Genomic DNA, 26,085 nt, shown 5'->3' with positions numbered 1-26,085 from the left:
TGCCCAAGGCTAAAACATGTAGATTCATTGTGCTCCCTGTTTGAGGAGTCTTCTAAAAAGTGGACAGTTTTGTCAACATGCTGACCAAAGCGAGTAGACATCAGTTAAGCATACTGTACTCACTGTGACACATTCAGTTGACACCCAGTTCATCTCACATACCGATTACCTAGATAAACAAAGGAATATAGTTGTGTCATATGCTGTCAGCATGCTTTGAATGCAGGTATATCAACACTCACTTAAATTTCGAGCCTATATGTTTAAATATACCCATGTCCTGTATGTTCAGTTACATTTCTAGTTATACCACCTTTGGCAAATCCCGGCATTGGATGTTATCATTTCTTATACATTAGTCACCAAGACAAGTTAGTGACTAAGTTGTGCAGTATTTGCTGTTGACCTGCACACATTGCACTGATATAAGCTTAGTCTTAAAATATCTCCTAACTGAGAATGTCTTTCTGAGAATGTTAGCTACTGTGGAAAATCTGAAGAAATAAGATAGCTTTGGAATAGTAATTGTAGCAACTTATTCTACGATGAAGAGGAAAAACTAAATCAGTCAACATCATTGTTATAGCCATGAATAATAATTGACCGTGTCTGGCATAGCCAAAAATACATGTAAGAAAGAGGGTTACCTAATCGTCATCTGTTACTTATCTGTTGTCTGGCAAAAGCTGGAAGACATTCTAATTAAAACAAATGATGCATTAAAACAATAGACTGTAAACTTAACCACTCCACAATGTTTCATTATTCTCTTTGTTGTTACCCTCCAAAGACCCACACAGACAACAAGAAGTTTAACCCTGGCTTCTACTGTGACTTCCTTTTAAAAATGCAAATGTTTAAGTGAGGTTTCTAATAAGAGCTAGGTGACGTATATGTTCATGTATGCATCTGTGTTAGCCATTGAGGGGTAGGTTTGGTAACAGGATAAATAGCAGATGAATAACTGAATTACTATGAAGTGCTTTTGTTGCCCTATAAATCAGTATGATGATATTTATTGGGCCAGCTGCAAAGACAAAATTGACTATATTATAAAAATTCCTGAAAACAAAAATCTTTAAGGACTTTGTGGCTTTGCCAACTAGTGACTACTCACTCTGCAGTGCTGCATCCAGAACAAGTTCATGACAAAATCCCAACCTGCTATAGATCACGTTGCAAACAAGTTATCTAAACATCATTTTGTCTGCCAACCTGCACATCATCTCTATTTTGTTATACCAATGTGAGGGGTTATGACAGGAAACAGTTTTGCAGTATCCTAGTGTGTGCTGCTGAAATAATGACAACCGAACCTGGAGATCTTTGTGATCACATTGCACTAAAAAAGGGAACCGGACCACGTTTCAACATGTGAAGATGGCGTTGCAGTGGATAGCAATTCTGCTATGTTTTCTTTTCTTTTTTTATGCTGATCTTAACTTTTTTGTGCATACAGGTGCATTAAGTATTCAGACCCCTTGACTTTTTCCACATTTTGTTACAATACAGCCTTATTTTAAAATGTATCAATCTTCACACAATAACCCATAATGACAAAGCAAAAACTGGTTAAGACATTTTTGCAAATGTATTAAAATAAATAGCAGAAATATATTATTTACTGAAGTATTCAGACGCTTCAGTCAGCACTTTGTTGAAGCACCTTTTGGCAGTGATTACAGCCTTGAGTCTTCTTGGGTATGATGCTACAAGCTTGGTACACCTGTATTTGGGGAGTTTCTCCCATTCTTCTCTGCAGATCCTCTCAAGCGCTGTCAGGTTGGATGAGGAGCGTTGCTGCACAGCTATTTTCAGGTCTCTCCAGAGATGTTCGATCAGGTTCAAGTCAGGGCACTGGCTGGGCCACTCAAGGACATTCAGAGACTTGTCTAGAAGCCACTCCTGCGTTGTCTTGGCTGTGTGCTTAGGGTTATTGACCTGTTGGAAGGTGAACCTTCACCCCAGTGTGAGGTCCTGTGCACTTATGAGAAGGTTATCATCAAGGATCTCTCTGTGCTTTGCTCCGTTCATCGTTCCCTCGATCCTGACTAGTCTCCTGGTCCCTGCCACTGAAAACATCCCCACAGCATGATGCTTACTTTACTTTACTGACTTTATTGTCACCATGGGGAAATGTTGGTGCAGTGTCATGTACACGTTTAAAGTGGTGTTTAAATAACAAAACAAATTGACATTACGACTTTCATAACAGTTACATACCAATAAAAAGAGACTAGCCTGCTGGCCTTACTGGGTCGATAGGAACATTAGCCCGAGCTATTTAGGAGGGATATCACACCTGGCACAAATTATTGTCTAGTTCTGTTTTTCCTGCTGAGGGGTGCCCTATACCTGCGCCCAGAGGGGAGTAGTTCAAAGTCCAGGTACAGGAGGTGGCTTGAGTCTAAAATTATTTTGTGAGCTTTGTGGAGGGCCCTGACCTTAAAGATCTCATCCAGGCCTTTCTGTTTGACTTCAAGTACCTTCATTGCTGTGGTGATAATCCTTCTCAGCATATTTCTCTGGCTGACAGTGGAATTGCCAAACCAACAAAAAACACAAAAAGTTAAAGTACTCTCAATGAAAAACTTGTAAAACAGAATCAGTATAGTACAATTAACACTGCCACCACCATGCTTCACCATAGAGGTGGTGCCAGGTTTCCTCCAGATGTGACGCTTGGCATTCAGGCCAAAGAGTTCCATCTTGGTTTCATCAGACCAGATATTCTTGTTTCTCATAGTCTGAGAGTGCTTTGGATTACTCTTGGCAAACTTCAAGGTGGCTGTCATGTGGCTTTTACTAAGGAGTGTCTTCCGTCCGGCACTCTACCATAAAGGCCTAATTGGTGGAGTGTTTGTCCTTCTGGAAGGTTTTCCCATCTCCACAGAGAAACTCTGGAGCTCTGCCAGAGTGACCATTGGGTTCTTGGTCACCTTCCAGACCAAGGCCCTTCTCCCCCAATTCCTCAGTTTGGCAGTGCAGCCAGCTCTAGGAAGTCTTGGTGGCATAAACTTCTTCCATTTAAGAATGATGGAGGCCACTGTGTTCTTGGGGACCTTCAATGCTGCAGAAATGTTAGTGTACCCTTTCCCAGATCTGTGGCTCGACATAATCCTGTCTCTGAGCTCTACGGACAATTCCTTCGACCTCATGGCTTGGTTTTTGCTCTGACATGCACTGTCAACTGTGGGACCCTAAAGAGACTGTCACGCCCTGGCCTTAGTATTCTTTGTTTTCTTTATTATTTTAGTTAGGTCAGGGTGTGACATGGGGAATGTTTAAGTTTTGTTGGTGTTGGGTGTTTATATGGTAAAGGGGTTATGGGGTGTAGTAGATGGTTTTGTGTTGAGTGTAGATGTCTAGCGTTGTCTATGTTGGTTAGTTATCTAGGAGAGTCTATGGTTACCTGAATGAGTTCCCAATTAGAGACAGCTGATTTCGTTTGTCTCTGATTGGGAGCCTTATTTAGGGTAGCCATAGGCTCTCATTGGTTGTGGGTAATTGTCTATGTAGAACGTTTGTAGCCTGTATGTATGTGCACAACGTTTGTAGCTTCAGGGTCGTTTTGTTGTTTTGTTAGTTTGTATAGAGTTTTGTGTCGTGTTCATCTTCGTGTTGTTTAATAAAGAAGATGGCTTATTTTCCAACTGCTGCATTTTGGTCCGTCAATCCGCCACACGATCGTGACAGAATTACCCACCATAGGACCAAGCGGCATGGAAGGCGGCAACAGGACCTACCTACACAGGATTTCTGGAGTTGGGAGGAGGAATTGGAAGGAGATGGACCTTGGGCTCAACCTGGAGAATATCGCCTCTCTCGTGAAGAGCTGGAGGCAGCGAAAGCCGAGAGGAGGCGATATGAGGAGGCAGCACGGAGACAAGGCTGGAAACCCGTGAGTACAACCCAAAAATTTCTTGGGGGGGGCCTTAAAGGGAGTGTGGCGAAGTCAGGTAGGAGACCTGCGCCTACTCCTTTACTTACCGTGGAGAGCGAGAGTACGGGCAGACACCGTGTTACACAGTAGAGCGCACGGTGTCTCCTGTACGCGTGCATAGCCCGGTTCGGTACATTTCGGCTCCACGTATCGGCCGGGCTAGACTGAGCGTTGAGCCGTATGTCATGAAGCCGGCCCAACGCATCTGGTCACCAGTGCGTCTCCTCGGGCCGGCGTACATGGCACCAGCCTTACGCATGGTGTCCCCGGTTCGCCTACATAGGCCGGTGCGGGTTATTCCACCTCTCCGCACTGGTCAGGCGACGGGGAGCATAGAACCAGGTAAGGTTGGGCAGGCTCGGCGTTCAAGGGAGCCAGTACGCCTGCACGGTCCGGTATTTCCGGCGCCACCTCCCCGCCCCAACCCAGTACCACCAGTGCCTCCTCCACGCACTAGCTATATGGTGCGTGTCTCCAGCCCTTTACCACCAGTGTCTAAACCACGCACCAAGCCTCCTGTGTGTCCCCAGAGTCCTGTGCGTCCTGTTGCTGCTCCCCGCACTAGCCCTGAGATGCGTGTCCCCAGCCCGGTGCCACCAGTCCCGGCACCACGCACCAGGCCTACAGTGCGCCTCAGCCGGCAGGAGTCTGCCGTCTGCACAGCAATGACTGAACTGCCCGTCTCCCCAGCGCCATCTGAGCCATCCGTCTCCCCAGCGCCATCTGAGCCATCCGTCTCCCCAGCGCCATCTGAGCCATCCGTCTGCAATGAGCCTGCAAAGCCGCCCGTCTGCCATGAGCCTGCAAAGCCGCCCGTCTGCCATGAGCCCACTGAGCCGTCCGCCAGACAGGAGCCGCTAGAGCCGCCAGCCAGACAGGAGCCGCTAGAGCCGTCCGTCAGACAGGATCTGCCAGAGCCGCCAACCAGACAGGATCTGCCAGAGCCGCCAACCAGACAGGATCTGCCAGAGCCGCCAACCAGACAGGATCTGCCAGATCCGTCAGCCAGCCATGAGCAGCCAGATCCGTCAGCCAGCCATGAGCAGCCAGATCCGTCAGCCAGCCATGAGCAGCCAGATCCGTCAGCCAGCCATGAGCAGCCAGATCCGTCAGCCAGCCATGAGCAGCCAGATCCGTCAGCTAGCCATGAGCAGCCAGATCCGTCAGCTAGCCATGAGCAGCCAGATCCGTCAGCTAGCCATGAGCAGCCAGATCCGTCAGCTAGCCATGAGCAGCCAGATCCGTCAGCTAGCCATGAGCAGCCAGATCCGTCAGCTAGCCATGAGCAGCCAGATCCGTCAGCTAGCCATGAGCAGCCAGATCCGTCAGCCAGCCATGAGCAGCCAGATCCGTCAGCCAGCCATGAGCAGCCAGATCCGTCAGCCAGCCATGAGCAGCCAGATCAGTTAGCCAGCCATGAGCAGCCAGATCAGTTAGCCAGCCATGAGCAGCCAGATCCGTTAGCCAGCCATGAGCAGCCAGATCTGTCAGCCAGCCATGGGCCGTCCCTCAGTCCGGAGCTGCAGTCCCTCAGTCCGGAGCTGCAGTCCCTCAGTCCGGAGCTGCCATTCATCAGTCCGGAGCTGCCCCTTACCCTGGAGCTGCCCCTTACCCTGGTGCTGCCCCTTACCCTGGTGCTGCCCCTTACCCTGGTGCTGCCCCTTACCCTGGTGCTGCCCCTTACCCTGGTACTGCCCCTGATCCTGGTACTGCCCCTGATCCTGGTACTGCCCCTTACCCTGGTACTGGACCTTAGTCCGGAGCTGTCCCTTAGTCCGGAACTGCCCCTTAATACAATGGGGTTAATGTGGAGGGGGGTCGTTTGGAGGAAGCCTAGGAGGTGGTTAGGTACTGTGGTGACGTGGGGACCGCGACCAGAGCCGGAGCCGCCACCGTGGAGGGAAGCCCACCCAGACCCTCCCCTAGACTGTGTATGGTGCGCCCGGAGTTCGCGCCTCAAGGGGGGGGTTATGTCACGCCCTGGCCTTAGTATTCTTTGTTTTCTTTATTATTTTAGTTAGGTCAGGGTGTGACATGGGGAATGTTTAAGTTTTGTTGGTGTTGGGTGTTTATATGGTAAAGGGGTTATGGGGTGTAGTAGATGGTTTTGTGTTGAGTGTAGATGTCTAGCGTTGTCTATGTTGGTTAGTTATCTAGGAGAGTCTATGGTTACCTGAATGAGTTCCCAATTAGAGACAGCTGATTTCGGTTGTCTCTGATTGGGAGCCTTATTTAGGGTAGCCATAGGCTCTCATTGGTTGTGGGTAATTGTCTATGTAGAACGTTTGTAGCCTGTATGTATGTGCACAACGTTTGTAGCTTCACGGTCGTTTTGTTGTTTTGTTAGTTTGTATAGAGTTTTGTGTCGTGTTCATCTTCGTGTTGTTTAATAAAGAAGATGGCTTATTTTCCAACTGCTGCATTTTGGTCCGTCAATCCGCCACACGATCGTGACAGAGACAGATGTGTGCTTTTCCAAATCATGTTTCATCAATTGAATTTACCACAGCTGGACTCCAATCGAGTTGTAGAAACATCTCAAGGATGTTCAAAATAAACAGGATGTACCTGAGCTCAATTTCGAGTCTCATGGCAAAGTGTCTGAATACTTATGTAAATAAGGTATTTCTGTTTTTACTTTTAATACATTTGCAAAAATTTCTAAACCTGTTTTACTCTTTTTTATTATGAGGTACTGCACTGTAATGTCTCCACCATCATTTCCTATGGACAGAACAGCGATCACTAACCTCGATTTGGAAAACATTTCTGCTTCAACGAGTTGGCAGCTCTGGACTTTCTCCTTATCCCAGTCCAGACCCTAATCCCCTGTACTTGAAAGAGGAAGCAGCGGGAGGCAGGCGAGGCGGCATCCTTTTGAGACTACGTCAGAGAGCAAATACACCTCCAATGACCACCTGTTTATTGGTGAACTAGCAATCACTGGAGAACAAACTGGATGAGCTCTGTTTGAGACTATCCTATCAACATGATCTGAAAAACTGCAATATTCTATGTTTCTCAGAGTCGTGGCTGAACGAGTACATGGATATACATCTTGCTGGTTTTTCTACGCATCAAGATCTGACGGCAGACTCTGGTAAAACTAAGGGAGGAGCGGTGTGTTGCTTTGTTAACAACAGCTGTATGTGTGTATAACAACAGCATTCGAATACCTCATGATAAGAGGCATACCATACTATTTACCAAGAGAGTTTGAATCTATATTACAACCACAAACTGATGCTGGCACTAAGATCACACTCAAGTAGCTGTATGGGGTCATAAGCAAACAAGAAAATGCACATTCAGAGGCAGCGTTTCTCGTGACCAGTGATTTTAATGCAAGGGATCTGAAATCAGTTTTACCTAAATTTTATCAGAATGTCACCTGTTCAACTAGAGGTGACAACACTCTAGATTACCTTTATTCCACACACAGAAACACACACAAGGCCCTCCCTTACTCTTCCTTGGGAAAATCAGATATTAACTCTTTCCTCCTACTTACAAGCAAAAACTCAAACAGGAAATGCCAGTGATGCGCTCAATACGGAAGTGGTCCGATGATGTGGATTCTAAGCTACAGGACTGTTTTGCTAGCACAGATTGGAATATGTTCAGGGATTCATCCTATAACATTGAGGAGTATACCACATCAGTCACCGGCTTCGTTAATAAGTGTATTGACAACGCCGTCCCCACAGTGATGGTACGTACATACCCCAACCAGAAGCCATGGATTACAGGCAACAGCCGCACTGTGTCCCGCTTTCAAGGAGCAGGACACTAATCCGGACACTTATAAGAAATCCGACTACAACCTCCGAAGAGCCATCAAACTGGCAAAGTGTCAATATATGAGTAAGATCAAATCCCACTACGCTGGCTGACACACGACGGATCTGGCAGGGCTTGCAAACTATCACCGATTTGAAAAAGGGAAACCCAGCCACCAGCTGTCGAGTGGCGTGAGCTTAACATAAGAGTGAAATGCCTTCTATGCTCGCTTCCATGCATAAGAGCACCATCTGACATCCTTGACATGTTCAACCTATCCCTGACCCTGTCTGTAATACCAACTTGTTTCAAGTGGACCACCGTAGTCCCAATGCTCATAACGCCAAGGTAACCTGCCTAATTGACTATCTCCCCGGAGCACTCATTTATAGCCATGACATGTTTTGAAGGCTGGTCTTGGCTCACATCAACACCATCATCCCAGACACCCTGGACCCACTCCAATTTGTATACCACCCCAACAGATCCAGAGATGATGCAATCTCTATTGCACTCCAAGCTGTAAATGTTATACAGCTGCACGATTGAGAGCATCTTGAATGGCTGCATCACCGCTTGGTACGGCAACAACAGCAAGGCACGCTAGGCGCTACAAAGGGTGGTGAGTACATCCCAGTACAGCCCAGCCCAGCCCAGTACATCACTGGAGCCGATTTCCCTGCCATCCAGGACCTCTATGCCAGGCGGTGTCAGAGGAAGGCCCAAAAAATTGTCAGACTCCAGCTACCCAAGCCATAGACTGTTCTCTCTAATACTGCACAGGGACAGGTCGAATAAACATGAAACATTTATGGAAATTGCTTGCTGTTGTGAGCTAATTTATCCTGGGATATAAATTGGGTTGCTTATTTTTCCTGAAATGCACAAGGTCCTCTACTCCGACAATTAATCCACAGATAAAACGGTAAACCGAATTAGCTTCTCATCATCTTTCCTCCTTCCTTCAGGCTTATTTTTCTTCTTTGGACTTTATATGGCGGTTGGCAACCAACTTTACGCTCATCTTTCATTCATCCAGATGGGTATATGCTCCTAAAAACCAATGAGGAGATTTGAGAGGCAGGACTTGCAGCGCGTTGAGCGTCACAAATAGAATGATGTTCTATTTTAACGCCTGGCCATGCAGACGCTCGCAAGCAGTGTGGGTGCAATGATTGAATAATATGTATATGTACATTTATTTTGCAACTCTCACGCACGTGATGTGTCTGGTCTGGTCAGCATGTAAGACTGCTAAACAAGTCTTCTATATAGCTAATTTAATGGCTGCCCGGACTACCTGCATTGACCCTTATTTGAACTAACTCTCATTCATTGACTCTAAGCACACGCACTGGACTCTACCCAAACACTCACACATACTTACACTGACACCCCAACACACACATACGCACACACAAACACACACACACACACACTACATATACCCACACACATACAGTATAAAATGCGCTCACATGCATACTGACCACCCCCGCACACACCCGCACTTTCACACTCACCACATACGCTGCTGCTACTACTCCACATACGCTGCTGCTACTACTCCACATACGCTGCTGCTACTACACCACATACGCTGCTACTACTACTCCACATACGCTGCTACTACTACTCCACATACGCTGCTGCTACTACTCCACATACGCTGCTGCTACTACTCCACATACGCTGCTGCTACAGCTCAGTCTATTATCTATCCTGTTGCCTCGTCACCTTACCCCTACTATGTATGTAGCTACCTCAATTACCTCGTACCCCTGCACATCGACTCGGTACTGGTACAGTAGTCCCTGTTACAATAACAATACTTGTTTTTGTTATTCACTGTGTATTTTTTCCTTTTGTCACTATTTTTATTTTAGAAAATGTATCTTCATCTTAACTCTGCATTATTGGAAAAGGATCTCTAATTAAGCATTTCACTGTTAGTCTACACCTGTTGTTCACGAAGCATGTGACATATACATTTTGATTGATTTGATTTTGATTTGAGACTTCACGCGAACAGAACTCAGACCATCTCTCCAGATCTTTTGAGGGGTGTAAGTTACTTTGGACGGCACTGAGTTCACAAAAATTGGCTGAAAGGGAACAAGTGTGGAAACATCCAAAGGGTGAGCAGTCGTAAGAAGCTTTTTACCTACCCAGGTCTTAAAATTCATCCTCAGTTAGAAAAATACATATCTGTAATTATGTGCAATTATGTGAAGTTGGTGGCTGAAGAAAATCACTCATCACAGACTAAGCGTACGCAGCAGGTCTGAAAACACATGACACCTTCATGCTTAAGCCTAGCTCGATGACATGCTGGTTTATTCGCCTAATAAGAGTGCCTCTACTCAGCAGTGTTTTTGCACAGCGTGGAAGCTCTCGCCTAATATTTTGCAGTCATGCATAGCTGTGAGTTGGAGAGGCTCGAGAACGCTGTGGGCAAAGGCCTTAAAGATGCTTTGCAAAGCAGTGTCATAGCAGCCTGTTAATGCACGCCTGAGCAAAACACTAAAAATAGCATTAAGCCCAAAGTAGTTAGAGAAGCACTAAAACCAGGGGTACAGACGAAGCTGGGCTGTTCCCCCTTTTAACCCTTCCAGTCCCCCGCAGGGTTCCCCTTCACCTGAAACACAGGGGTGAATGGTTGAGATGTAGCACATTGAGTTGGTCTATTTTGAAAAGAGAATGACATTTTGTTTTAGTTTGATATGATTAGTCAGACAATCTGAAATGTTCTAGTTGCATTACATATACAAAGCGCCCATTATTTGTTGTGGAGTTGCATTTGAAGAAGACTAATTTACGTAGCATAACTGCATTTCTCCGGACGATAAATCAATCCCAAAACGTACAGTTATTATTGCTACATGGTCAAATCGTTCCATTCCCATGCATCATGTCACTCTAATTGACTACAGCGTGAGGTAGGTGGAAACTTACAAACTGTTGTGTCCTTTGAGAGCAAAACAGATGTTTTTGCACACAGACTAGCAATTATTAAAAGGAGGGAAGGTGCTAAACACCTGACAGTCGAGGGCTGTTGTCTGTTCTTGTTCAAATCGAAACAATGCGGTTTATGCTTCCAGGTACTGATGTAAGAGTAGCCAAAATGTGCCATTCCTTGGTTCACATTCACTCACTACGATGGGCATGTGAGGAATCTACAGTATGTAGCTCGTTTTCAATTTGTTTTCAACTCTCCCATGTTTTTAATTAATATTTTTAAGAATTTCTGGGATGAGGCCCAATTGTTTGATTTTGCTTAAGAAATTACATCTTTGACACGGTGTGCATTATAATGGACACAACAAAAAGAAGCACTCCCAAGTTCAGCACAAGAAGCATTTTGTCTTTGAAAAGCGTTGGCAGGGTATACAATCCACAGATGCGGCTGTTAAAATGCTGCTAAAGTACCTGGACATGCTGCTTAGCAGATCCTCAGTAAAAAGGATTCTTACACTTTGGGTGATTTCATTTGAGCCATATTGGTGTCATGCCTCTCCACTTTAGCTCTGGAGCATTGATGGTATATAAACCCTGCTTGGGTCTGTTGACTGTGGTGATGATGTTGTCCAGGCAGAATAGTTGGAGTTCCTTTGGAGCCAGTCTGAGGGCTCTCTTTTTGGTGGAGGACTTAGAGAAGAGACTCATGGCTCCTGTGGAAGTGGATGGGTTGCAGAATGACCAGAAGGGCCCTCTAAATGAGGGAAACATTTAGGAGATGAACCAGATCAATGTCATTAGTTTGAACACGTGTCAAGGTGACCTGACTCTTTTCGACATCAAGGACAGGATTTCCATGGGAGAGAGCACCAACAAAGATACGATTTCGGTTAGCGAAGGCAAAAACTCAGTGTTTAGGACCGAGACTCTGCCTGATGTAACGGAGGGGAGCCCAACCATGGAGTACATCTTGTTCTGAGACAGATGGACATGGACAGAAAATCATGGACTGAGGAAGGAACATTGAAAAGCAGCAGTGCTGTAGAGAATGGGACGGTGGACCATCAGATTATTCCTATGAAGAAAGTATGCTGCTCCTCTGGTGCACACCTATACATATACCTTATTAACATATTCATGTTTTGAACAACCTCTATCTTAAACTCACTAGCCAGATACCTGTGAAACGTATGATTGCAAACGTATTTCACCCTTTATCTAACCCTATACATGTCTGTTTTTGTTCTGTATTCTCAGAATGCTCTGGACCACTTGGCATGGAGGGGGGCATCATCTCCAACCAGCAGATAACAGCCTCATCCACACATCGTGCTCTGTTCGGCCTGCAGAAGTGGTACCCCTACTTTGCCCGGCTCAACAAGAAGGGCCTGGTCAACGCATGGACGGCTGCCGAGAACGACAGATGGCCCTGGATCCAGGTAAGACTCAGATACCAGCTGGGAGAAACGAGTCACTCAGGTTACTAGACAGAGACAGATGTGCCCACTAAAACTCCTCACACACCAGAGCGAATCTGAGACGTGTGTGTGTGTACATCTGAATGTTGCCGTTAATGCAGTATTAACTGGAGTTTAGGAAGTCAGGATTTGTGACGTACTGTATTTGTTTTTAGAGTTGAAGTTACAGTACTTATATTATGCTTGGGTCCTATTTCAGTTCCTATTTTTGCTTGTAGTGTGACTTTACAGTTAATTAGTGTGTCAGTTGACTAGTGCCACAGTGCTGATTGGGTTTAGTGGCAGATTAAACAGTGAGAGCTGGACAGAACAGCTGTTGGTTCCACTCCTGTGTGTATTACCAGTGGGGTTGCTGGAGCGAATCACAGCATGTATGTGCTAAACCTCCGGCGTTCTTTCGTTCAGAAATGCAAATGCATATCCTTCACTCAGACCTACACAGTTGTGTACTCCGAGATTTGTCTCAGAGGTGCCAGTTCAGGCCTCAAAGTGTCTGTTTGGTTGGATTCGTAATAGCAACAATAAGTCAATTTCACTGTGTGGACATTGAAAGCAGTTAGTGAAAGGAAATGATATAATAACTATCCCATTGTGTCTCTAACAATAGACATGGATTATGGATTTATTTATTTTTTAGCTGTCATTTCTAAGTGTGTCCCAAATCTGTGTTATAGAACACAGAAATTGAAGAGAGCGATAAACAGAACGGGGGGCGAGAGAATGTGTAAAAGAGAGATTGGAGGAGAGGGTATATAGAAAGAATGATCCACAGAGATTATCTGAGGAGAAATGCAGAGCGAGAAAAGACAGACACATGCATGAAAGGGAAAGGTGAGCGAGACTGAGAGAAAAACAGAGTGCGAGAAGAAGTTTATTTGCGTTGTTTGTAACGTATTTTTTACTTATTTTGTACATAATGTTGCCACTACCATCTCTTTTGACCGAAAATAACCTCTGGACATCAGGACTGCGATTACTCACCACGGAATGGTAGAATCCTTTTTTCCCTTTAACAAATCTGACGAGCCCAACGCGAATGAAGTACTGCTTTCTCGGGAACAGGCCCAGATCCCCGTGATTTGCAAGTGGCCAGAGGGCGGGCTTCTTCTGAGAATTCTTTGGCTATCGAATAAACCCCCACTTCCTTCCATTCTGCTATCAAACGTGCAATCTTTGGAGAATAAAATCGATGACATACGCGGAACATTAAACTACCAACGGGACATTCAAAACTGTAATATCTTATGCTTCACGGAGTCGTGGCTGAACGACGACACTATCAACATACAGCTGGCTGGTTTAAACAGTTCAACATTCACAAGACCGAAGGGCCAGACGGATTACCAGGACGTGTGCTGCGAGCATGCGCTGACCAACTGGCAAGTGTCTTCACTGACATTTTCAACCTCTCCCTGTCCGAGTCTGTAATACCAACATGTTTTAAGCAGACCACCGTAGTGCCTGTGCCCAAAAACACTAAGGTAACCTGCCTGAATGACTACAGACCCTTAGCACTCACTTCTGTAGCCATTATCGCAGAAACCCTAGACCCACTCCAATTTGCGTACCGCCCAAACAGATCCATAGATGATGCAATCTCTATTGCACTCCATACTGTCCTTTCCCACCGGGACAAGAGGAACACCTATGTGAGAATGCTATTCATTGACTACAGCTCAGCGTTCAGCACCATATTGTCCTCAAAGCTTGTCGATAAGCTAAGGACACTGGGACTAAACACCTCCCTCTGCAACTGGATCCTGGACTTCCTGATGGCCGCCCCCAGGAGTTAAGGGTAGGTAAGAACACATCCGTTACGCTGATCCTCAACACAAGGGCCCCTCAGGGATGCGTGCTCAGTCCCTATTCCCCCAATTCCCCCTCAGGCGAAAATATTTCGCATGGGTCCTCAGATCCTCAAATGTTTCTACAACTGCACCATCAAGAGCATCCTGATTGGTTGCATCACTGCTGGTATGCCAACTCATCGGCCTCCGACCGCAAGACACTACAGAGGGTAGTGCGAACGGCCCAGTACATCACTGGGGCCAAGCTTCCTGCCATCTAGGACCTCTATACCAGGCGGTGTCAGAGGAAGGCCCTAAAAATTGTCAAAGACTCCAGCCACCCTAGTTATAGACTGTTCTCTCCTGTTCTCTCTGCTACCACATGGCAAGCGACACCGGAGCACCAAGTCTAGGTCCAAGAGGCTTCTAAACAGCTTCTAACCCCAAGCCATAAGACTCCTGAACATCTAATCAAATTGCTACACAGACTATTTGCATTGCCCCTCCCCCTCTTTTTACACTGCTGCTACTCTCTGTTGCTACTCTACTTGAATAACTCTACCTAAATGTATATATTACCTGAACTAACCGGTGCCCCCGTACATTGACTCTGTACCTGTACCCCCCTGTATATGGTCTCGCTATTGTTATTTTACTGCTGCTCTTTAATTACTGGTTTCTTTTATTTCTCACTCTTATCTGTATTTGTTTTAAACTGCATTGTTGGTTAGGGGCTCGTAAGTAAGCATTTCACTGCAAGGTTGTATTCCACGCATGTGACTAATACAATTTGATTTGAAGACAGAGTGGAAGGGAAAGGTGAGCAAGACAGTGCGAAAGAAGACAGAGAGACACATGGGTGGAAGGGAAAGGTGAGCGAGACAGACAGAGAAACAGAGGGAGCGAGAGAAAAGCAGCCAAGCGCATGGAGCATATAAGACAAATCTGAGATGACGTGGCCACTGAGGTGGTTTGTTTGGCTTTAATGATGCCACGTGGGATAATGTTGGGGATTCTGTGGAGCTCTGGCTTCAGGAGAGGGGCTCTGGGTAATTGGGACATGAGTAGAGTCGTGTAGACTTCTCTCAGCACTATGTGGTTTTAGGCGGTATGTTCTGAAAGTTTGTGCGTGGGTGTGTGTGTGTGGGTGTTTTGTGTTTTCCTAGTGTCAGGGCCAGCCCTGTCATGGTGTCAGGTTTAACACTCCAGTTCTGTGTGTTTGTCTGATGATTTATTGTATTGACAAGATAGCCAAGTGACCGCACTAACAATGGAAATATATGTCCTCAATGATTGAAGGCAGACGAGATCAGGTGGGACCATTCTAGCAAATGAGAAGGCAGATAGTTGTTGTGCATGTTGTTCACACACATAAGTCGTTTTTGTCAAAGTTGCCAGAATTCCACATGTATCCACTTATATCAGTACATTTGTAACAGCTTAAACATTATGAAACTTCTATTTGATCAAATGAGCCTTACTTAATTTGACACTCTCATAGACATCCATACAAAAAAGGGCTTATGTAACCCGGACAGATTTTGGGCGGGGTAAAACCTCTCCCTTCACCTCTTCCTCTCTGCTCTGTATTATTGAATAGCAAATAAATCAAACAGACAGTGTCATACTTTTAATAATACTGACATTGTGTATTTACACACTTTGTGTGGTTGTATTTCCAGATATATTGTATATATAACTGTATATATAACCTTTTAGAACTGTGTGCCTGTGTTTGTGAGCCTGTCTGTGTTTCTTCACGCATCTCTCTTTGTAAGGGAGCCTGGATTGTCCTCATTAGGGATCACACACACATGACATTGCTTCGCGACACTCCAGGGAAATCTGGTGTTGGCGTGACGTTGACGACATACCTCTCTGGTGGTTCTTGGATGAATTGAGATGCGACGATGTGATATGAATGTCTAAAACAAATAAAATCACTTGTGAATGCTAACAGGGTTAGGCTATAGATGAGAAGAGAAAGTGTTATTTTTCATTGAGGGGATGCAGCTTCTACTGCTCTACTCCACTCCACCCTTAACTCCAATGTTTTGGAAATGCAAAGCTCTGCATACAGTCATTGAAGAGTTAATTAAAAGGGAAAAAGCTAATCACCACCACTTGCTTTAGTACTTTAGAAAAGCCATGGCTTGGTATTTGTGTCATGGTTTGGCATTTATAGACATTTACTGATATGTCACGGTTTACGGACGCCCTTAGTAAGAGTCAAAGTTTTGTAGAGACATCAAAGCATTATTCACGTTGCATTATGGGCATTTTTGGACAGGAGTTGTATTATGCTTTTACACGTGCCGTATATTGTGGGAGCTAGGAAATGTCCCTCTCTGGTGGTTCTCGTCCTAATATCTGAGCTGCAAAAGTCCTGTACTCGGTTGCCCAAAAGCATTTTAAGGCTACGTTCATCGTTAGAACCTTTGGAGGAGCGTTATTAAATCTCTGTTTCCCAACCATCAGTTGCTTTTGAAAACACTTGTTATTTAACGGCTGCTGCAGACCACTCGTAGAACAGCTAAGTACATTGTTAAATGTTTTTTTGCCCTTCCGTGTCACTTTATACACAGATCTTCGCTAAGCACAAAATCAAGATGTTTATCTGTCTTTCTGTGACCGCCGATATCTTTAGAACTAATGTTACAAGTGACTACAAATACAAAGTTGCCCATTTCTTTGCATAACAACCAAAGGATATAAAGATCAGTGGAGGCTGCTTAGGGGAGGACGGCTCATAATAATGTCTGGAACGTTGCAAATGTAATGGCATCAAACAAATTGAAAACATGTGTTTGATACCATTCCACCTATTCCGCCCCAGCTATTACCACGATCCCGTCCTCCCCAATTAAGGTGCCACCAGTCTCCTGTGATAAATGTTTCAAATGAAATCCGAGATGACTGTATAAAAAGGTACATACAGTATAGGCTGCATAGATCTATACATTTCAATGATATTGAAATCAATTTCATATTAATTGAATTGAGTTTTATTCAGCTATTTGTACACCACTCTCTGTCATTTTTGACTCTATATATTTCATGATGTGTAACGTGCACAATAATGCACAAAATCTTGATTTAGTGCATTATAATAGGTTAAGCATTAGAATAAACCGGCTCAATATTTGTAGCCAAAAGGTGATATTATCTCTCTAGGAGCTGATCTGTCAATGGTATTGTGGAATAATTCTAATGTTAAATTGAGATTGGAAAGGGAGAAAGCTGATCCAAGAGCAGTGCTTACTTTCTTTCGATCCTATCAAAATCAATAGATGCCTCAACAATGCACTTAAGAACATTCACCCATTCACCATCGTTCACACTCTCAAACCTTTGCCCCACCCATCTCTTTAACGGTTGATCTGAGCGTTCTGTCCTAACAACAGCAGTCAAGCACCCAAGCTAACTGCCAAACATTGGCTAGCTTGCTAGCTACTTCCAGACACAAATGAGAGAACACCTCACTGACCATTTTACTCACCCTAGCAGAGCTGGCTAGGCTGTTTTTATTCTATCCAGAGCGTTGGTGACTGCAACTGTGCTGCTGGCAACAATTTACACTTTTTTGCCAATGTTTACTGACACCAGCCATATTCAATGGGTGTTGAGCATTCGTAAATGTGTCAGTTATTCTGCACTCTGGCACACTCAGACGAGAGTGCTTGAAATCGGAGTAGATAGCCAGAGTGAATTTACCAGCTAAATCTATCAACAGTTGTCGCAGTGACATTCTATTGAAATGCATACTTGCATAGTGGAGTCTTTTGTTAAGACATGTTGGAAGCTAGCTAAACAATGAACCATAATCCCAACTCATGACGTTACTAACCTGTATGAATCTACATGTAGCTAACCAGCCAGGTTCAATTTTAGCTAGCTAACATTAGGCTATAACTAGCAAAGCAAATGGCTTTGAGTAAATAATAAGTCATAATAATAAGATCATACACGTAACATTAGCTAGTGAGCCAGCCAGCTAATGTTAGCTAGATAGATAACAGTACACATTAACTTGGAATGAAAATGACTTTCTGTCAAAATTAGAAACGTGTAATATCCGAAAATGTAGATAGCTAGGCTATCTTACCCGTATACATCATGGATGGATGCTTCTCCCGGTCACAGAAGCCATGGGTGCCCTTATTTTGAAGATGTAATCCGGAGACATGTGTTTTCTCCATCTCCTTAGCTATCATAATCTAATTCCACTTATTTCAAAATTCGGTCTTCCAGAGCAACACTTATGCAGTTCTACTACGCAATATATATTTTTTAAAGCCGCGTTAGACAGGATTACCTACCCATACTAACCAACTCAAATAGACAGAAACGTGCTATATGGCAGACCAATCCAAACTCATCTCTCGCCATGTCCAGCCCACTCATTATCTCAGCCAATCATCGCTAGCAGTAAGGTTGCTGTCTTTTTGTGTGTTAAACCAACTAGGCTCATAATTTAACATTTTTATTCATATTTACAGATGGCATACAAGTTTGTTATTAAAGCACAGGTAAGTTTACATGTTATAGAAGGCATTTCTAAGTTCACGTTCAAATGGCTCTCCTGTGAAGTATTGACCCGCGACATACGCCTAGTTTCCTGAAAAGAGTCACATATAGGCGCAGGAGAAGGGGAATAAAGCATGCAAGATGAAGATCTGTTTTTCATCACACAGGGTTCTTTGGTTGTGTAAAGGACACAGGCCAATCTGATGTCCTCAATGCTGTAAATGTCTCAACAATTACAAGCCCCAATCTTGATTTGAGAGCATAATCAACTCTGAATATGTATCCAGCTGATGTGTTTTTCATTTTTTTATGCTGCAGATCGATCGTAGCTTCCATCAATTTAATTGTCTGTATCAATTCCAATCACCCAAATATTTGTTTGTAAATAATACAGTACCAGTCGTAAGTTTGAACACATCTACACATTCCATTTTTGTTTTGTTTTACTATTTTCTACATTGTAGAATAATAGTGAAGACATCACAACAATAAAATAGCACACATGGAATCATGTAGTAACCAAAAAAGTGTTAAACAAATCAAAATATATTTGAGATTCTTCAAAGTAGCCTTGCCTTGATGACAGCTTTGCACACTCTTGGCATTCTCTCAACCAGCTTCATGAGGAATCCTTTTCCAACAGTCTTGAAGGAGTTCCCACATATGCTGAGCACTTGTTGACTGCTTTTCCTTCACTCTGTGGTCCAACTCATCCCAAACCATCTCAATTGGGTTGTGGAGATTGTGGAGGCCAGGTCATCTGATGCAGCACTCCATCACTCTCCTTCTTGGTCAAATAGCCCTTACACAGCCTGGAGGTGTGTTTTGGGTCATTGTCCTGTTGAAAACGAATTATAGTCCCATTAAGCTCAAACCAGATGGGATGGAGTATCGCTGCAGAATGCTGTGGTAGCCATGCTGGTTAAGTGTGCCTTGAATTCTAAACAAATCAGACAGTGTCAACAGCAAAGCACCCCCACAACATCACAACACATCCTCCATGCTTCACGGTGGGAACCACACATGCGGAGATCATTCGTTTACTTATTCTGCATCTCACAAAGACACGGTGGTTGGATCCAAAAATCTCAAATTTAGACTAATCAGATTAGTGTCCTTTAGTAGTGGTTTCTTAGCAGCAATTTGATCAGGAAGGCCTGATTCACACAGTCTCCTCTAAAAAGTTGATGTTGAGATGTGTCTGTTACTTGAATTCTGTGAAGCATTTATTTGGGCTGCAATTATTATTTTTTTCATTTTATTTAACCTTTATTTAGCTAGGCAAGTCAGTTAAGAACAAATTCTTATTTACAATGACGGCATACCAAAAGGCAAAAGGCCTCCTGCGGGCACAAGGGCTGGGATTTTAAAAAAAGTATATATACATATATATATATATATATATATATATATATATATATATATATATATATATATATAATCACAACAAGAGAGACAACACAACATAAAGAGTGATCTAAGACAACAACATAGCAGGGCAGCAACACATGACGACACAGCATGGTAGCAGCACAACATGATAATTTCTGAGGCAGGAAACTCTAATGAATTTAATCCACTGCAGCAGAGGTAACTCTGGGTCTTCCTTTCCTGTGGCGTTCCTCATGAGAGCCAGTTTCATCATAGCGCTTGATGGTTTTTGCGACTGCACTGAAATTTTCCAGATATTGACTGACCTTCATGTCTTAAAATAATGATGGACTGTCGTTTACCTTTGCCTATCTGAGCCGTTCTTGCCTTTAATATGGACTTGGTCTTTTACCAAATAGGGCTATCTTTTGATGTCTTTGCTATCGTTCTAAAATGTAGAAAACAGTAAAATATATAGAAAAACTCGGAGTAGGTGTGTCCAAACGTTTGACAGGTACTGCATATGTATACACATATTTTTTAAATATGTTGTTGTTAATTATTTTCCACTAACCCTTCCACCCCTCCCCTAATGAAAACTAATGAACAACAACACTAATGAACTAATGAACAAACTAATGAACAACAACACTTAGGCTTCTACTTCCAGGTTATACATACTATATACATTTTACAGATACAATCTATTTTACAATAGTTATCTTTTGTTTGTTTTTACCTCTATCCTTCCGCTATCCTCAACCCCTCCCATCTTCATTTGAAGTCGGAAGTTTACATACACCTTAGCCAAATACATTTAAACTCCATTTTTCACAATTCCTGACATTTAATCCTAGTAAAAATTCCCTGTCTGAGGTCAGTTAGGATCACCATTTTTATTTTAAGAATGTGAAATGTCAGAATAATTGTACAGAATGATTTATTTAAGCTTTTTTTTCTTTCATCACATTCCCAGTGGGTCAGAAGTTTACATACACTCAATTAGTATTTGGTAGCATTGCCTTTAAATTGTTTAACTTGAGTCAAACGTTTTGGGTAGCCTTCCACAAGCTTCCCACAATAAGTTGGGTGAGTTTTGGCCCATTCCTCCTGGCAGAGCTTTTGTAACTGAGTCAGGTTTGTAGGCCTCCTTGCTCGCACACACTTTTTCAGTTCAGCCCACAAATGTTCTATAGGATTGAGATCAGGGCTTTGTGATGGCCACTCCAATACCTTGACTTTGTTGTCCTTAAGAGCATTTTGCCACAGCTTTGGAAGTATGCTTGGGGTCATTGTCCACTTAGAAGACCCATTTGTGACCAAGCTTTAACTTCCTGACTGATGTCTTGAGATGCTGCTTCAATAAATCCACATAATTGTCCTTCCTCATGATGCCTTCTATTTTGTGAAGTGCACCAGTCCCTCCTGCAGCAAAGCACCCCCACAACATGATGCTGTAACCCCCGTGCTTCACAGTTGGGATGGTGTTCTTCGGCTTGCAAGCCTCCCCCTTTTTCCTCCAAACATAATGATGGTCATTATGGCCAAACAGTTCTATTTTTGTTTCATCACACCAGAGGACATTTCTCCAAAAAGTAGGATCTTTGTCCCCATGTGCAGTTGCAAACCGTAGTCTGGCTTTTTTATGGCAGTTTTGGAGCAGTGGCTTCTTCCTTGCTGAGCAGCCTTTCAGGATATGTCGATATTGGACTCGTTTTGCTGTGGATATAGACATTTTTTGTACCTGTTTCCTCCAGCATCTTCACAAGGTCCTTTGCTGTTGTTCTGGGATTGATTTGCACTTTTCTATTCTCATAGTTTCTTCAGATTGTAAATTAAAGATCACATTTTTTGCTAAAAGTATTATTATACTATTGTTCGATTGACTATGACTTTTCAAATCACCCAGTAGTGCTATCTGCAGAGTAAGCGCCAAGTTAATGTTGCAATTCTTCATCCATTCCTGGACCTGCGACCAAAGACAAGCTACATGTGGACAGTACTAAAACAAAATATCTAATGATTCTGTCTCTTTGTAGCAAAATCTGCAGAGCTGGAGTGGTTGTATCCTCCGTATATATAACATTCTATTGGTTCCAAGATAGTTGTATAATAATATTATTTTAAAATTCAAAGTTTTTATTCCGGCGTCGTTTTGCGTATCAGTTCATAAACCATGTGCCTTGGAATCTGCACATTGTAAATCTCTTCTCAACTATTTTGAGATCTCTATGGCACGGCTGTCAATATTTGGTCCTTAAATGAAACTCTTTCAAATCACCCAGCAGTACTATCTGTAGAGTTAGCTCCAGATAAATGTTGCAATTGTTCAGGCATTCCTAGACCTGCAACGAAAAACAAGCTTCATATGGACAGTACCAAAACAAATGATCTAATGATTCTGTCTCTTCACAGCAAAATCTGCAGAGCTGGGATGGTTGTATCCTCCATATATATAACATTATTTTGGTTGCAATAATTTTTTAACTTGCAACCAACTTTCTATGGCTTGTTTTAAAAATAGCAATATTTTGGAGATTATTTATTTTTCAAATAACCAAAAAGGAAAGGTTGTAATCTGAATAAAGAAACAAAAGCCCATTCTTGAAAAGGGTGAGACATTCTTACTAATCTGCTAGAGAACCAGTTCAGATTTAAGTATAACTTTTGTATGACTGATGCCTTTAGTGAGAGGTCTAATGCTTTAATATTTAATCATTTCTGCCCTCCGAATTCCTATTCATTATATAAATAGGCCCGTCTAATTTTATCTGGCTTGAATATTTTTTATATTAATCATATTTTTTGCTCATATAATAAAAAATGAAAAAATAGGTCGCTAGGTGTACCTTAAGTAAACTGGGATATAGTTCATCAGGGTGATATTTCCACAAATATACAGGTATATTCCTTTCCGTGGTAGCAAGATATTTTCTATTTTTAATCTCTAAAGGTTGTTTTTCTTAGCAGTTCACACATGTTGAAATACATTATTTAATGTACAGCTGTAGGACCTTATTTGAGCTATATTGTCACAGCAAAATAATTCTGCAGCAACAGGATTTTAAAGTCTAGTCCATTATGTTGCTTTTATCGGTGGTTAGGCTGTTAGCTGACCAGAAGTAGGTTACATGAAAAGTGCAATACTATTAATAATGTGTTAGTATGTATTTTCAATGAAGTTATGTAAATCACGAAGCTCATCTGCCTTTCATGCAGTGCCAAAAAATCATCAGCAACAAAAGAGGGATCAGATTAAGATCCTACATCTGTAGGCACTGCACTGCGGAACACCTCACAGGGTTTATCAGATCACAGTATATGTGAACATATGTGAACAACATGAATTAAATGAAGTAACAATCATAATCAGTCATTTCTACTGGTCAGTGCTGACTTCCTCCACACAGTAAGCTATAAAGTTCAAACCACTGCAGAGAAACGACATTCACTACTTTAGGCATCTACTAAGTCAGTGGAACTAATCGGCCTGGCATGAAAACATATTCTTAATTCTGACAATAACACAGTATGTGACTGGTCCATTCTGACTCTAAAGAATGTGTAGGGGCATTATTACAGCCTGTGTGAATGACACAGTGTCAGCGCTGAGGGGGATGGATCTACGTGACTCAACCGATGTGCCACATTAGGGGCTTAAAACACAATCCTTCCTCCATTTAGGTCTTGAATACTTTGGCAGGTCCTCTGCCACTTCAAAAAACCACAGGGAAATAAAAATAAATGCTTGTCGAGGAGACCATTGCCAAAACTAATTGACCATTTTCAAACAATTACTGTATAAAAGAGTGGCGGATTTTAAGGACGACAGAATATCTTGAAATTGCAGTTTAAGAGTGGGATGATGTGAACTACAGCAGTGAGCTGGAAGGACTGAGTTTCTGATAACACCCGGTCTCACTTCTGTCTTACCTCAAGAAGCGGGAGACATCTTACTCAAGAAGCGGGAGGCATCTTACTCAAGAAGCGGGAGGCATCTTACTCAAGAAGCGGGAGGCATCTTACTCAAGAAGCGGGAGACATCTTACTCAAGAAGCGGGAGGCATCTTACTCAAGAAGCGGGAGGCATCTTACTCAAGAAGCGGGAGGCATCTTTCTCAAGAAGCGGGAGGCATCTTTCTCAAGAAGCGGGAGGCATCTTACTCAAGAAGCAGGAGGCATCTTACTCAAGAAGCAGGAGGCATCTTACTCAAGAAGCAGGAGGCATCTTACTCAAGAAGCAGGAGGCATCTTACTCAAGAAGCAGGAGGCATCTTACTCAAGAAGCAGGAGGCATCTTACTCAAGAAGCAGGAGGCATCTTACTCAAGAAGCAGGAGGCATCTTACTCAAGAAGCAGGAGGCATCTTACTCAAGAAGCAGGAGGCATCTTACTCAAGAAGCAGGAGGCATCTTACTCAAGAAGAAGAACCAGGAGGCATCTTACTCAAGAAGAAGAACCAGGAGGCATCTTACTCAAGAAGAAGAACCAGGAGTCATCTTACTCAAGAAGAAGAACCAGGATGCATCTTACTCAAGAAGCAGGAGGCATCTTTCTCAAGAAGAAGAAGCAGGAGGCATCTTTCTCAAGAAGAAGAAGCAGGAGGCATCTTTCTCAAGACGCAGAAGACATCGAACTCTAGAGGCAAGATGTGATCCGACTCTACTGGCTCTAACAGATTTGCTAAAAATATATATTGATTGCAGATGGGTTTAATGGTTGTATTTTATGAAGGGTGGACGGTTTGTTTTGAGTACATACTTACACTACACTGTTAGTGGGGAAACTGTGTAGCAATGTACAGATAAGTGAGGTTCTATTGTCCCAATAAGCACCAGCAAATTACAAAACTTTGAAGAGCAGCCATGATGGCGGCAGATGAGGGGCCATCTGACCTCAAACCCTTTCCCGTCTCAGAGACTCTCGACTGGGCCATCTCTTCCAGACCTCCCCCTCCATGGAGTTCACACTGAGCACTTCTCGTATCCCTGTCACTGCCGAATTGAGATCATGATGGGGGAAATTATCCTCATGTAATGCAGTGTCATTTTGATATATGGCCGGGGGAATTATGGGCCTTTTATGTCAGTCCGCTCATACTGAATCAATTTTCTTAAACTGACAATCACCGCTGAGCAGTATCCAGGCAGATGTTCTCAACAGAGCCTCACTCAGCGTGAACTAAGACACCACCAGTATTATGTGGAGTGACTGAAGTGTGTTTGTAAGTGGTCATTATCCGTGCAAAGAATCACACCAATTACCTGAGCACTAGGCCTTTTAGTCACAGTAGACTAATGAGAGAGAGAGAAGATGTTCATGTTGTTCTCGAGAATATGAAAAAAAAACAAGAGATAAGTGGGTGTTCATTGTGGCTTTGATTGCATTGAGGATGCTGTATAAGACTTTGTCAAGAAGACTTGAGTTACTGTAGTCAGCAAGTGAAGAAGTACATGCTCAGAGTGCATAGTCGTACTTCATTTCAGAGGCTAAGTTTGACCCTTGTGGTGGTGTTCCAAGAAAATATTGTCTATCCATCATTATCATGAACAGGGGCCTTTTTGGTTTTCACAGTATGATGTCTCTCATTCTTGTGGGACACAGTTCATTTGAGTTTCCCCTGATCTCACCCCAGGATGTTACGTGTGGTAGCAGGCGTTGTGAGGAAGTAGCAGTTGCCAAATGTACGGTGCATTCAGAAAGTATTCAGACCCCTTGACTCTGTCCACATTTTGTTATGTTTACAGTCTTATTCTAAAATGGATGAAATATTATTTTTTCACTCATCAATCTACATACAATACCCCATAATTACAAAGCAAAAACAGTTTTTTAGAAATTATTGCAAATGTATTACAATTAAAAAACTGATACATTTACTTAAGTATTCAGACTTTGTAGAAGGACCTTTGGCAGCAATTACAGCTTAGAGTCTTCTTGGGTATGATGCAACAAGCTTGGTACATCTGTATTTGGGAAGTTTCTCCCATTCTTCTCTGCAGATCCTCTCAAGCTCTGTCAGGTTGGATGGAAACCGTCGCTGCACAGCTATTTTCTGATCTCTCCAGAGATGTTCGATCGGTTTCAAGTCCGGGCTCTGGCTAGACCAATCAACGACATTCAGAGACTTGTCCCGAAGCCACGCCTGCATTGTCATGGCTGTGTGCTTAGGGTCGTTGTCCTGATGGAAGGTGAACCTTCGCCACAGTCTGAGGTCCTGAGCGCTCTGTAGCAGGTTTTC

General features: G+C 43.3%; 1 protein-coding gene across 2 annotated transcripts in view; it reads left to right on the top strand.

Moving 5' to 3' along the window:
* Positions 1-26,085, top strand: part of LOC129853131 (EGF-like repeat and discoidin I-like domain-containing protein 3) — a 234,777-nt gene that overhangs the window by 118,755 nt on the left and 89,937 nt on the right. For both annotated transcript variants that reach the window (XM_055918856.1, XM_055918855.1), the window contains exon 5: positions 11,939-12,120. In XM_055918856.1, the coding sequence (XP_055774831.1) occupies positions 11,939-12,120 (182 nt within the window). The remainder of the gene's footprint in view (positions 1-11,938; positions 12,121-26,085) is intronic.

The sequence above is a fragment of the Salvelinus fontinalis genome, chromosome 4 (genome assembly GCF_029448725.1).
Source record: "Salvelinus fontinalis isolate EN_2023a chromosome 4, ASM2944872v1, whole genome shotgun sequence".
In the NCBI taxonomy this organism is placed as follows: domain Eukaryota; kingdom Metazoa; phylum Chordata; class Actinopteri; order Salmoniformes; family Salmonidae; genus Salvelinus; species Salvelinus fontinalis.
This window is presented reverse-complemented; position numbering and strand designations above follow the sequence as displayed.